General features: G+C 41.7%; 1 protein-coding gene across 7 annotated transcripts in view; it reads right to left on the bottom strand.

Annotated features, from left to right (window-relative positions):
• Positions 1–1,429: 1,429 nt before the first annotated feature.
• The window catches only part of FGD3 (FYVE, RhoGEF and PH domain containing 3), a 107,603-nt gene continuing 93,944 nt past the window's right edge, over positions 1,430–15,088 (bottom strand). For 5 of the 7 annotated variants that reach the window (XM_017830936.1, XM_017830941.1, XM_017830938.1 and 2 more), the window contains exons 16-19: positions 11,997–12,119; positions 10,117–10,269; positions 7,995–8,135; positions 1,430–2,413 (exon numbers count right to left, since the gene is read on the bottom strand). In XM_017830936.1, coding sequence (XP_017686425.1) covers positions 2,189–2,413; positions 7,995–8,135; positions 10,117–10,269; positions 11,997–12,119 — 642 coding nt within the window. In that variant the 3' untranslated portion in view covers positions 1,430–2,188. Of the gene's footprint in view, positions 2,414–4,021; positions 4,121–7,994; positions 8,136–10,116; positions 10,270–11,996; positions 12,120–15,088 lie in introns of all 7 variants that reach the window. The other 2 variants (XR_001877417.1, XM_017830937.1) reach the window with 2 other exon arrangements.

Raw genomic sequence — 15,088 nt, 5'->3', positions numbered from 1 at the left:
TTAAACTACAAAAGCTCCTGATGATGATGATTCAGGGCCTAGTGACAGAGCAGATGTTCCTCAGGCAGGTTCCTTGATGTGTCCCCTGAGAGTGGACAGACACCCCAGGAACAAAGCTGCTGCATGAGAACCTGGACACAAATGTCCCCGGGTGCCACTGTGTGTCAACACTGCAGCTACACTACAGATATTCTCTATAATTATTTTTTAATTGTTTTTAAAGATGTGTATTTTGACACACTTGGTTATAAAAAAAAATAACAAAATGGGGAAAAATTGGGGGAAAAAAAGAGTGTGCCAAAGTGGTTTTTTTTTTTTCTTGGTTAATAAAAACAGAAACCGGAGGATGGACTGAGATGTGTCAATTTTGTTTTGGTTTACCATTCTCCCTTCCCATTCCTCTCTTGGTATCAAAGAAAAAGAACCAAGCAAGCAGAATATAAAAGGAAAAACTTTAAAACAAAACAAACTGGAACAAAGAAACTCCCCAAAGAAAGAAAGAAAGAAAGAAGAAAATCCCCACCTCCAAAAAAGAAATGTTATTAAATGAGTAAATTTTCAAGGCAAACACTCTATCCCATTATATTTTCAAGGAAGTTTGGGAGAAGAAATAACACACACTGAAAACAATTCCTTCTCATGTTACAAATTACTCTTCAAGAAATCTTTTCCGTGTTGATTGATGGGAAGTGATGGGTAGGGAGGAGAGGGAAAATGCAAGTCTGATGAAATTTTCCCAGTAGATAAATCAAATACATGGATTCTAATTTTTTATCATCATGGACTTCAGATACATGATTTATTACATCACCGTAAAAAATAAACCAAACCCCAAACAAGGATAAGTCCCTTTCTGTAGGTCTGAAATATACTCACTCATGCAGATCACTAATTTTCAACAATCCTAACAAGCTCTGGCTGTATGGAGCAGCTCTTCCTCGCTACCAATATCAGAAAATGCAGAAGGCTGAAGAGAAAACAAAAGTTAAACCAAACCATTTAAAAATACAGCACTGTGACATATTTTATTTCACTTTGATCGATACTACATGCTTACTACCACCAGGAACAGACATGCCTTTTTTTTTGTTTTAGATTTTTTTAGATTTTTTTTTTTTTAAACCTATATTAAATGTTGACCTAAACCTTGCTGTGCCTTGGAAATCTGGCTCAGGAGTTAACTGCAGGAAATTTTATTTAAATAGATAAGCATTTAAGTTTGAAAATAAGATAAACACAGGTGAACAGGAAAAGTAAATTACAAATTCAATTCATACAAATATCTCTTATACTATGCACTAAATCCTGTTATTCAGCTGAAGTCTTTTAAAAATTCTTAAAATACTTATGTAACATTATTTACAAATTATATAAATAAAACCTAGCCCACTTAAATTAACCAATACAACAAAAAAGTCACCTTTTTGTATGGTGTGTACTAAAAATGTTCTTGTTTATTGATCATTACCCAGTTGGCAGTATAAAATGTTTGTTCACTTACATCAAAACGGGTTCCAATAGAAGAAAGGAAGGTATCGGTTCCAAACGAAAACAATCAATAATATAAATGCTTAAAATCATTGAGGCTTCTTAATGTTCTATTCTGCACCATTTGCAGTCATTTTAACAAGTCCCTTCTACAGTATTTGTCTTGTGAACAGGTCATCTCAAAATAGCAGAGACATAGTTTTAGCAAAGGGAAAATACTCAGTACATTGCTCACACTTCACAAGGACCTTTTACCAGGAGGGAAAGGCAGAGAATGGAATGTCAGTGGCCAGCACAAGCCTTTACAACATTTAACTTAAAAGGCAGCATTTATAGAACTAATCACAGACTATACACATCCTGCACTCAACAGCAATAAAAAGGACTGGAAAATATACATTTAGGAAAACAAAAGACCGATGGTTTTCCATTACCTTTGTTAAAATTAATGCTTTGCTCCTTGTCTTTTGTTTCAAAACCAGCATCGACACCACCAACAACTACAGCTACTTTTTCCTTTAACATAATATATGGCAGGTAACTACTGGACGTGGAAAATGTACAATAAAAGGCAAGAAACCACTGAATTTTCTATGCAGACACATGAAAATATAAAGCCATACAGATTCCAAAGTGCCATGAATACCAAATTCAAGTGATCATTTATAGCATGTAGGAAAGAAACTAAATGGAACTTGCTCTATGGGTTGCTGAGCCCTTCAGCTGTATCCTCAGTCTCCCCTTTGGCGGCTTTGGTGAGAATTTCCATCCATTTCATCTGCAGCTCCTCATCTTCTGCACTGAAATAGAGAGTTTGGTGGGACTGGCAAAGCTTAAAGACGTGCTTCACTTCAAACTTCTCACCAGAACCTGGTAAACTGACTTCGTAGCCAGGCAGAGGGATGGGACGTGGGCTCCGCCCGTCCTAAAGGAGAGAGAAGGAATGTCAGAATTCAGGAGCGAATGCCACTGAAGTGGGAGGAAGGGGGCATAGTGCACACACTGCAGGAAGCACACGGATGCAGTCCCAGGTACACGTGCATTTGGCTCCTCATTCAGCACTGCGGCGCAGAAAGCAGGGAAGAGGCAATATCGACTGCTCAGCCTCACCCAATGAAAAGCAGCGACTTACTGGTGCTTTATTCTTCTTATTGCACACATTTCCCTTCACTGTAAACTAAACATGGCCAGGGATTTTCATATAATTTCATGTAACTTATGCATGTGTCTTTTACAGAAATTCCTTTGGATTAGGTACAGGCAATGGGATCCAGCTGAGAAGAGTCTGAGTTCCCTTTTGAACTTCATGGGACATTTTTGAGGATTGGTTAAAAGGAAACAAGTAAGCAGAGCTGGATCCTGAGAGACAACCAACAGGGAAAAGACACTGAAATAAAAGAGGCTTTTGGATTTTCGGTCTAACAGTGAATCTTCACAGAAGGTCTTGGGTTATTTATGATGCCCCTCAGAACTATCAAGAAAGTCAATGCTCAGGTTCTTGAGCATCCTTTAAAGGCCAGACTGATTCACAGATCTAAGCAGCAATACAGCTCTCTAACAGTCACATCCTGAGCATCAACCAACTCCTCTTCTAAGCTCTTCTAACAGTCACATCCTGAGCATCAACCAGCTCCTCTTCTAAGACATATTTTAGCAAGGCAGGGTATACCATGCCCAAGCAACTCTCTTCAACTGCTCCCAGCAATGCATTTCCAAAGATGAGTCCCCACACTCAAGTCTGAACCACACAGGCACCAAGCATCTGTACGAAGCTGTCACCTCCTGCAGCAGCTCCTACCAAAGCTAACCAACATGCCAGAGAAGTGGCAAAGTCATTCTTCTGCCAGCCCACACCAAATGCAGATGACTTGGTAAATCTGGAAGAGGATCAAAGCTCTAAGAACAATGGCCAAAAAAATTCCCTACTTTTCTAACACCTTGACTAAAGTAATTCAAGTTTCAAAACTGCTCACATCAATTCAAACACATACTAAAGGAGCAAGAAATATACAGTCAAAAATGTGTCTACACAGTTTGTTCAATCAATACAGGCTTCCTGATTTATTCATCTACTACATGCAAAAATGCCAGAGCCCAACTGCTTGAAGATCAAGCACTATTCAATGAGATTTAAGGCAGCTTTAGGGCAAACACTAAAGAATTCAGTTCCCATTTGAGTGTAAACAGTTGTCTCAAATGCAGCACAGCTTCTATACCCTGACACCACAGTCACATCCCTATAAATGGGGAGATCTTGCCCATGCAGAAGAAGAACTGGCATGTACAGAGCAGCTCCAGCCCTGCACATGTGGCACTGCTCAAGCAAGCAAACATGGGATCGATGCACACAAATGCACAAGAGCACATGCAAGCTCAACCATGCCTGTTTTGCTGGTCTTGGTTTGGAAAAACAGACATTCAGACTTGTCACATGGAGAACTGGAGGCTGCCCATGACAATGACGAATGATGTCGTTTGTAGCAGTGCACCAGAAGAGCAAATTGATGTTTGAGTTGTACAGTGTTGCACCTACCCAGCATGTGCAGACACAGGCAAATTAACCAGCCTGCCTTTGGTTCTTGCATCCTCCCTTTTCTTAATATGCTGCCTTTGGCACTTTGTCTGTACCTGCCTAATTCAAAAGGAAGGGATTTACATTATCTCTGAAAAGCTGCACTACTGACAGGTAAAGGCGAAGCACTTGGCCTCAAGGCAAACCCCACCCCAAATCCCGACCTCACTGAGGGACTGGCAGCATCTCTGGATGCCCTCTGACACTGAGCCCTTCCCTCCAACCTGGAGCCCAGCAAATCCAGAGGCTGTTCTGCACCCATGAGGAATTCCAGCCCTACCCTGAGCATGGAAGTAGGATTTACAGACCTTACAGACAGACAAAATTCGTATTCCAGTTTCAAGAGCCTACTAGATTTGCTTGGTTGGACTGCTTTGGGTTTTTTTTTTCCTTAATATTTCTGTATGCAGCACAGTAGGGCTGCATGATATTGATATTTCATCAAACCAAAATACCCAGTGCTGAGAAGGGCTTTGCTTTAGGGCTGATTGCAATCATGTTCCTCAAATAGTGAGTGATAGATAAAAATCTAGTGGCTGTGTAATGCCATCAGCAATCAGAAGCACTGTGCACCCATCCTGACTCTCCACAGCGTAACACAAATGGGTTATTATCTAGGTCATTACAGCAGCATGAATTTGTTGCTGTATTACAGCAATTACAACACCCAGGGTTTAAGATTTGGGAATGGACAGCTCAGTTCCACCACACAGGCAGTTCTATTCCAGGCACCCTGCACACAGACATCCCTCCTGCACTGCACAGCTCTCTGCACTGTATAAACTCTCTTACCCAACAGTGACCCACCAATGGCACCATGGTCATTCCCCCCTCCTACTTTTAAGCGGGCTTAGAAAAGCCCCGTTTTTTTCCACCCAAATTCCATCCACTGCCCAATCACAATCACCACAAAAAGGGCAGGCAGAGTTTTGAGTGGAGCCAGGTAAAGCTTCTCCTAAACAGGATCAACAGGCAAGCCAAAAAAATACTTCTCTAAAACCCTGAGCTCAACTTCAAACTCAGCTACTCCCTTATTTTCTAAAAGTTAATCACATTTACACAACGAACAGAAGATTTTTCTTCTTTATAAAGCAAAATTTTCTCTTGGATCAAACCCGATCCAAAATACATACATATATATCCATATATACACTAGCTCTCACTATATTAGATTCACCCTTCATACTTCTCCAAAATCCACTACTTTTCTACCCAGCCTGGATGCCTTAACTCTGCACTTATTACTCAGATAAGTTCATGTCAGAGATGTGGAGGCAGCTGTGCATTTTACAAGGCCAACAGGGGCAGAAGCTCCAGGTGGAGCCCTTGGAAAGACAGACTAATTTCTCTAAATCTCTAAATCTACTGCTCCTTACTCTTGAAGTGGGCTTTGCTTATAACTCTTATAACTCCACTGAGATAAACATGACAGATGGCTACACAAATTCTGCCTGTCTGAGGACAGATCAAACTGGTATGATTCCCAAACCTAAACAAGCTGGGAATTTATCTTCATGCATAAAGCCTTATGCAAGACTTAAACTAAGAACAATCAGGGGATTAATTCATTCTCTTGGAACAAGGATCTAAAGCAAAGAGCAGTTTTCTTGCTATTTTAAAGTCTGTGAGTTGTGTTTCCATCTGCACTGGCATCCCTTCTTTGCTGTGAGGGCCAGGGGTGTAGAGGAAGAAGCTGTCAGGGCTTTCACTGTATCCAAAACTCCAGATGCAGCTTGGTTTGCTCCTTCTTCCCAAGAGGCAGCTACTCTTTCTTCTTAACAATAATCCCCTAACTTTCAAACTCCTATGGTCATGCTTTACTCTGTGTTTCAAGACCTTTAATACTATTGTTGGCAATATTATTCCCAAAAGGCACCTCTTTTAGGCACTGAAATGCTTCTTTGCAGGTCTAAAGATGTCTGTGAGATCCACCAAGGTGGTTGTACAAAACACAACTATGACAGTTGTTTATAGTCTCAGCCTGCAACTGGTGATTCCTGACAGCAAATCCCAGTTCTGGAATGTTAAGATAGATCAACCTTGTCTTGTTGTTTTCTTGCCACTTTACTGGGAGGTTCATCTCACACCTGAAATAGCTGAGGACAATAACCACTAAATTTAACTGTCATAAAATTGACAACTGGTGTCAAAGGCAACCTTTTCCCTTAAAAAATAAGATCTTACCAATAATATCAACAGAGACTCCAGACCAAATTTGGCAGGACGTGGACAAAGTAGGCAGCAACTGAAGCAGAGAAGCTCCTCCAGCTTCCATCCTTGGCTTTGCACAACTGTCAGGTGGGGCCTGCAGAACTGAGCATCATTCTGTGTGCACTGAACGCAGGTGATTTATGTCCACAGGTTATTATTTGTGCTGTCCTGCAACAGCCAGTCGGGTAGAAGAAGAAATTCTACATTTCTGGGTAAGAGGCGTTGTTTCCTCTCAGCTTCTCACTCTGATCATCTCTTAGATGACACATCTCTTAGATGTCATATATTGCTCTTGGGTGAGGAAGGCCAAAGAATTTAGACCTCTCTCCTTCTATTCCCACTTCCCTTGCCCAAATGTGATACAATCAGGCACATCAGCTGAAAAGCTGCACAGCAAAGCCATTTTCTCTGCTTAGCTTTTTAAAGCTTTATTCTTTTCCCCAGACCCTGACTCCAGAGAGACCCAAAGACTGAGTTTGTTGCCTTGTTTTAGTGCCTTGTGTGAGGCTGTTTGCTTTTCCAATGTGTAATTTCAGCCACGCATTTCCTGTTGACTCGGAGAGAAGCCAGGCTGCCCCACGGGATGAACTGGAGGCTTACCCAGTGTGGGGTGGGGTTGGAATCAAAGATGAAGTCAAGGGGGCTGTGTCTGAAGCTCCAAATTCAAGCTTTCAGCCTCTTTAAGCACTTGTTTGAAGCCAGAGGTGCTCTTGCTGACAAGCAGCAAAATGCACAGAGTTCTAAGGACAACATGTAGTGCTTGTTGAACATCAGCTACAGGGTGAGTTTTACTCAGAAAGGCTCTATAAAATCAGGGGGAAAACTGAGTTCCCAGACTGTTTCCAGCCACAAACTGATGCCAATAAAAAGCAAACCTTCTTATCACTACAGCTACAGCAGGACAATAGGAGGCTGAATTCAGACCCATTCCTTCTTCCATCCCACCCAGGAGATAAACAAAGCTGTGTATAAATGTGTCAAATGCCAGATACAAAACTGGATATGGGGAATCTCATTTCAGCATTGTCATTCTTTATCTTCAGCACTAAGGAAGCATGACTGATATTTCTATTTTGGATATTCTATCTTGGATATAGATGTTTCTATCACTTGACTTTCATCACACACAAATACCAGTTAGCTCCAACAGCACATTTAGAAACAAAAAAATTCTTATTCATGTAACTATTTCAAGTAAAGATAAAATCCCATGATGCTATGACAAGGAGCTTTACCATTTCTCAGGCTGAAGAACAACGGCATTTTCACAAATTCCTCCACCCTCTCAACCCAGAACTAGGTTTAAAAAAAAAAAAAGGCTTATACCAGCAATTGCAACATTCAGCCTGCTTCACAGCTCTATACTTTTAACAAGAAAGTGGTTTCCTTAATGACAGAATAATAAAACTTTTGAATATACCTATCTGAAACCTCTAAAAAAGCCAAACCATAACCTAATTATCCCTGTTTTTCCCTTTTTTTTTTTCTTAAAAATCTGAAAAGAAAAGCGATGAGCTTAAACATTTGCTCACAACAGTATCAGCAGTAAGGACAGGTAACAAGGTAATCTGAAATCTCTGAGGCTTTGTGCTATATTGAGAACACCAAGTTCAGTTTTGTTGCTGAAACCAAGCCAAATCCTTTGACCCATTTCTCAGCTTGATATATTTAAACTTACACTTTTCTTTTTCTTGTGTGTTAACCCTCATGAATCCCATCTCACCTGGCTGCTTCCTTGCAGATATAAAACAAGAGGTTCAGTCTTGGGGATGGCCACCCACATTTTGTACCAAGTCTTCCCTTTTTCAAGGAACTGGAGGTAGCTGCTGAAGAGGCTGTTTTCAGCTGCAAGGATGCTTTGCTTCTGGATGAAGAGAAAAAAAAAGGAGCTGTTTCCACTGATGTTTAACTGGACAAAATATTTAGAATTAAGTATAAAACATTTAAGTTGTGCATAGTCAAAGAACACTGGAGGGCAAATGCTGGAGAGCCCATAACTGAATAAAAATCATTATTATATATCATCGATAAATAGACAATTCATTGTAACAGAGGCAGAGGCTGAACCACCATTCTCAGCAGACATGAAATTAAATTCCCCCTCCACACAGTAGATTGAGAATTGTAATTAAGATGATGCAGCTCATTTCTTGCTTAGCAAAGTAGGCTGGGAGATTATTTCAAATTAATGCAAAGGGTGTATTAAGAGATCCTCTTGTGCATGGATGCAGAAAGATGGGAGCCAAATCAGAGAGCAAAAAAAGATTGGAAAAAATTGTTGTGTTCTGATAGAAGTCAAAAACCCCCAAAATTCCTGGTCACATTAGGGTTTGCACAGAAGCCTCCTGGAGATTTCTGACAGCTGCTAATAACATTTAGCAGCAATGTCCTCAGCTGCTACTAAGCTTGTTAACAAAGTTTCATGTAAACAGGAGAAAAAGAAAAAGCCTGACCCTGATCTTTCCTTTCTAAACACCAGTTTTCTTGCATTTTACCTGATCCTTTGAAGGTTCAACAGAAAAACAGAAGCCTGAGCACTGAAGGGAGTAATGACACTTTTCTTTGGGTTTTTACAGCTTTCTGCTCTAATCTGCTTTCTGAAGTAAAGCCATAGGTCACATTTCACTGCTTTGCCTTCGGCTTTTCAGATTAACTGTGCTCTCTCTCCCCTGAGTAGGTGCAGGTTTTCACAAACACCTCTGCTGAAACAGTGCTGGAAAGTTTGCAATGAGATACCAGAGGCTGCGTTGATGCCCATGAAGAGCTCAGCACCTGCAGGCACAGCTGCAGTGTACATCACAGAACCACAGAATGGTTTGCACTAGAAAGGACCATAAAGACCACCTCATTCCAATCCCCTGCCATGGGCAGGGGCACCATATCTCAATGGTATCAAAAAAGTTCTGGCTCCAGAACTTTCTCCATGGTCTGCAGACCTGGCAGGTTTTCCATGAGGTACTCAGAGCAGGATGGTGAAGGTCAGACTATGGGGGAAGGACAACTTGCAATGTAGTTCTCAGTGTGTCAGTGGCTCTTTCAAGAACCTGATGTCCCTGTGGGTCCACTTCTAATTGAGATGAAGATCCTCTTTCACACAGTGACTTCTGGCTGTGTTTCACAGGTGAAGTAAATAAACCCCTTTTCTCCAAGGTGGCTCATGAAAAGCGTGACATGTAATGGTACTCCCAGCTCTGCCTATGGTCTAAAAAAAGCATTAGTTAAAAGAAGGTTCAGTTTGCCAACATGTTCCTTGTTCTTGTAAAAAATAAGGGCAGGATGTGCTGCTCTCAAGCTGTAAAACCTGGTGACTCCTGTGGCCATGGCGAAGCAGGTAGTTTACACAGGACAGCTTGTGGAAGTCACATTTTGGAGGGAAGAGCCTGCATTACAGCAGGGTTGAGAAAATTCTGGTGAATCCCCGTGGTCTTCCAGAAGGATGCCATTCTTTTGCACAATCAACTAAGAAAAAAATGGTTTCAACAGTATTTTGACAGGATGTGAAATAAGGAGTGCAGAAGTATCCACTACGTGGGATTAAAAGTGAAAAAACAAAATCTTATTTTGTGAATAGTTATTGTGCACAGCTCAAGATTGGAAATGCACCATAATAAGAAGGAGCCAGAGGTTCTTCCCTCTTCTTTTGTAACTTTAGGAGCTGGAGCTTAACTGCCAAACCTGTGTGCATCCCTGTGTGATCAGTACCCTACGACAGACGCTCACCATCTACAAACAGCACAGTGGGGGAGAAAAGATAACCAATTTGATTTGTTTTTAATAAATAAACTAAAAAAAAAAAAAGAAAAGAAAAAGAGAGCCTCACAAAGTTTCTTAGCCAAAGATCCTACCTCTGCAGCCAGTCTTTTCTTCTGTTCTCCAACTGCTTCCACCCCAGGGCTGCAGGGGCTCGCTGGCAGCTGCAGGAAACACTCCTTACACACTCGGTTGTGACGGCTGTTATCTGCAAGTGGCTTGAACTCAGAGCATTTTGCACAGATCACCTGTATCAGAAAGATGATGGTTTCACTTTAGTCACCTGCATTAATGTGTTTGTGATCCCATGCCGTGTATCAACAGACCAAACCAAAGAAAACATGCCTCTTGGGAAATACTGTAAGATTAAAATCAAGCGAGTTTGCTTTTCTTTTCTCAGAAGTCTTTAGGAGGCAAAAAGAGGCTTAAGTTGACAAAGCAATTAGTGCTTTTTAATGATCTGGGAAGGACTGATTTTCAGAGTGAAGGTTCCTCATCAATCAGGGAGGTCAGCCTGGGAGAACTGAGGAACCCAGAAAGCACTGACTATTTTAAGAACCTAGTCCAATATATGGTCCATTGAAAACTATTTGTCCATCTCAGCTGCCAAGAACATTGGGCCTGTGGAAGCAGTGCTTGGGAAAAGCACTGAATCTGCAGCTCCAGAATTTGTTTTCAGGCTAAAAATCTGTCTCCAGCACACCCACTCCAGGGAGAGAAACTGTTCCCAGGGTATCAGCCCAACTGGACATCCATTCTGAATTTCTGTACAATAATACACCACAAACCCTCAGGCATATGTATATATGCTTCACTGCAGGACAGTAACTGCTCTATGAAGAGAACTGCCTTAATCTAGGAAGCACCAAGTTATCCAAACAAAAGCAAGGCAGCATTTTTCACAACGTGGTAGTCTTTCCTTAAGACAAATTAACTTCTTTAATTTGAATGCTATTTCCACACCACAAGGCATTGCACAACAAACAACTGTTTAACAATAAATTATTAATGATATAATTCTTGTTATCTCTCTGTCCCTGGGGGAAAGCCATTATTTCATTTCTTGAGTAACACTCAGCTTTGCAATGGGACATTTTAAACTAGAATCCAGAAATGTGTTTCATTATTTAAGCAATTAGTAATAAAAACAAACCCAGAAGGTTTGAAAATCCCAACTCTAGGGCAAAAATGCCTCCTCCACAGCAATTTTAGTTCAACTGCTGAGACTGAGGTTTCTTTAAACATCTTAACTATACATTTAGGCCTCTATCCAGCTGAAATTAATCTCCACTTCAAATGACTAATGTTATTTAAATAACATTACTCAGTATTAGTTACATTAGGAACATGAAGCGTGAAACTCAAGGCACAGAATGCAGGTTTCAAGTCATATTGCAGAAATCCATCTCATCTTGGCCATGGTTATGATTTACAGAAAAACACCTGAGAGCTCAGCTCTCAGTAAATGTCACTAGGGAAGGTGGCTGAGGGCCTTCAGTAACCTGGTTTTGCCTCTCTAGGATGGATTATTTTGGTTTTTCAAGCAGGAGGAAACCACTTTCACACAACCTTTCTTTAGGGAAAGAACAACCCATCCATCTTTAATATATGTTCAGCTGTTCATCTTAGAAGAGTTGTCATTGTGTGAAGTGAGGCTGCCCCAAGGCCACTGCTCCTGCGAACAAAATATAGGGGACAACCCCCTCTCCAGATACAGGCACATCCCCACCACCTTTCCTTTTACCCACAGATGCACTGGATTTGCCTTTTAAGCAGCACAGCCTGGGACTTTGCACCAGTTTAGCTCTTCTTCCTCCCGATTCCCAGGGAGTAAAGCAAGTGGGGAAACCTGTTCTGTCAACCACTTGCCCTGAACCGGAATGTCTTTTAGTTCCTGCACTGAAAAAAAATAAAAAATTGTCTGCAATGATTTCTGCAGAAGGAATTCAGGAGCTGAGCTCACTGGGATACTTACTGCCCCACACTGCTTACAGTGGTGCCGCCTCTTTGTGATGGAGTTGAAGCTCTCACTGCAGCTCTTGCAAGCCTGTTTCTCCTTGTCCCGCTTGGATTTGGAAGATTTTCTACAGGAATCACTCTGAAATTAAAAGTGCAAGTACGTGATTAAAAATACAATAATTAAAAAACCTGCAAACATTATTTGCAGAGTTCTTACTGACAGAGATCCTCGTTGGGATTCACACCGCTCTAGGAAAGAATTTGCATAGTTCTGCTGCTTGTCTCAACTGGATGGCTGGTTCAGCCCCGGGGGTTTCAGCCCCTTTCTGCCCACTTGTGCTTTTACTAACACAGGGACTGCCTCTCCCTGTCTGTCAGTGAGGAAGAGGAATGGCCAACGTGGGCATCTCAAGAAGAGCTTCCCTTCCAGCACTCACCTCCTTCCTTGCCTAAGGCACATGTTGACTTTATGAGTGAGTTGTAAACTCCCCTCTCTTGGTGGGGAGCAGATGTGAAGGTTTGGGGAAAAATGGCTTCAGTGAAGAAGTGAATGAATGGTGCTGGCAGTGGATTTTGCACCACCCAAACTCCAAATGCTTAATTTAGGAGTTTCCTTAGGCTCCCTCTCAGCCCACAACAAAGCATAAAGCTCCTCAGGAAGGCAGGGACAGACACCCACACTAGGGACCTGCTATCAACTCCTCTAGGCAGATGACATGCACTATCTGCTGTTTAGGTGGTCAGGTGAGTTAAGCCTCTAAATCTGAGCATCTAAATTCGTACCTAAAGTCACTGGGTATAATTAAACTCAATTGCACAGTTTTCTGATAAACTGAAGAGCACTAGTGGATCCAGTATAAACTGGACTTCCCATGCCTGGAGGTGTTTGTCCGAGGCCAGGCTGGACAGGGCTCTGAGCAACCTGGTGGAAGGTGTCCCTGCTCATGGCAGGAGGTTGGAACAAGATGATATTTAGGGTCACTTCCAGCCCAAACCGTTCCATGATTCTATGGCTACCATGCCAACGTGCAGATCACAAAAATACAACTTCACATGGAGCTTTGACTAGATACAGAACAGATCCCTGTTTTCTGTTTTAAAATAAAATATATTTATCCTCCCTAGTCAAGCTGGTTATGTGCAAGCAATAGTAGCTCCCTGTGGGCAAGACTGGGGCACCCTCAGCCAGGCAGCATCCACACAGAGACCCAAAGGATTGGCTGCACCACATTCCTCCAGCACAGCTCTTTCATGAGAGAGGTTTGATAACTCCCTTCATCTTTGCTTGCTTGACTCAGTCATTTAACAAACTACTGGGAGAAGAAACATTTCCTCTAAAACAAAAGGGTAGAGGTATTTTACATGTTTTCTGAAAATGAATCAGGTGAAGACCAGGTCCATTGTAGGACAGACAGATTCTGGGCTCCTTGACAATCCTCCTTCCCTTTAAGCCATGCCTGCACACCAAGTCAGGTCCACTTGAGAGAGAACAATTGGTTCAACAAACTTCCCCTTCTTCAGTGCTTTTCTTTAGCACAAAGATGCGGCCCGGCCCGTGGGGGTGGGAGGAAAGCATCTCAATTAGCAGCAAGACAACAGCAAATGCATCTCAATTAGCAGTGCCTGCCCAGGGATCACCAGGCAGGTGTCACCAGTGTCAGGAAAATCCTGCTATTCACCCTCAGGTCTCACCTCAGTCGTTAGAACTAACATACAGAAGTCACTAATAGAGATTTTCAGGCCAAGTAGAGGAAAAAAAAAAAATCGATTTTTTAAGCTGACAGCACTCTCCCAGTGGTGTCAGCCTCCTCAAGTCTGCCCTGCATTCCCTGTTTACAGAGGAGAGCATGTTGTATTTCAGCAGAGCCACTGGAACCACCCCGCCTTATAATGCCATTACACAACAAACCCACAACTAATTACCTCTAATTGGATTGCATCTTTTTCATTCTTATTATCTTTTCTATGGCTGCAATAGCAATGTTTCAGACTTGTATACAAGCACATAGGATGTTTGGCAATTCAGCTCGGTGAAGGGCAGTCATGGATTGGTTCATTCAGGAAAATCACTATAACCCCATAAACACGTATTAATTGCTCAGCAAAACAGAACGCCGGCAAATCCAAGTGCTCCCACACTTAGAGCAGAGAGCAGTATTTCACTTTCCTTGTAAAGAACCAGCTACAACCAGTAGGACACTGAATCACACCAACGGAACAATGCCTAGGATGAGTCATTAGCAAGCCTTTCCTTTCAGGCTCTGTCAGACCCCTCTGAGAAAAGCACATAATTAGGGCGATTCCAAACGCTTCCCAGAGTAACTTTTTTATTTGTATCACACATACTGGCCAAAGTCAGCCATTCCTCACTCTGATTTTGATGTTAACTGTTATTTAACGTTTTAGAAACCTGATTATTCTTCCACTAGGGAGGGAGGGATTGTCCTTAAATTGTCAGATCAGAGCATTTCCTCACGGGTCAGCCTTATTTTTTCTTGTCTTAGTAGTTCAAATTTGCATGCAGCATAACCAGACTTTTGATTCTTATATTAACCACAATTACACTGGTGGCAAGAGCATAAATGAGGGCACCATTTACCCCCGTGAGCTCTGACTGGAAGATAATTGCAACAAATGCTAAACAAAAACCAGTTTTTGGCTTTCAGTTGATACCTACACATGCCTACATAAGAAAAATGCTGGAGTTCCTCTACCATGAATTGAATGGGCTGCTTCATGTGGAAATTGGTTAATTTGGCTTGTACTTCTACAGGAATATCCATCATCTCTACATGCATGCTCTATTACACAGATAACACTCAAGTTGAATATTTCCTCTAATGGATCTTCTATTTGACACCCTCCTCAGTGTGGAACAGTCTGGACAGTGTCCGCTTCCAGAAATACCTGACCCATATATTTGACAAAGAAAGAAAGGAGAAAATGTATTACATTGGGCAAGATTTGTTAGGACAGTCCTGCACGAGCTCCTATTTTACACCATTGTATTTTAACTTGCATTGTAGCATACAACAAACACTTGAAGACCTCTTTATACAGGGCCTTTCTGGATTAGTGAAGTATCAAGTGTTTGATGAACGGCAGCAA

Source organism: Lepidothrix coronata, unplaced genomic scaffold (genome assembly GCF_001604755.1).
Source record: "Lepidothrix coronata isolate B3197 unplaced genomic scaffold, Lepidothrix_coronata-1.0 Scaffold186, whole genome shotgun sequence".
Taxonomy (NCBI): Eukaryota; Metazoa; Chordata; class Aves; order Passeriformes; family Pipridae; genus Lepidothrix; species Lepidothrix coronata.
Note: the sequence above shows the minus strand (reverse complement) of the source record. Positions and strands in the feature narration are given on the sequence as shown.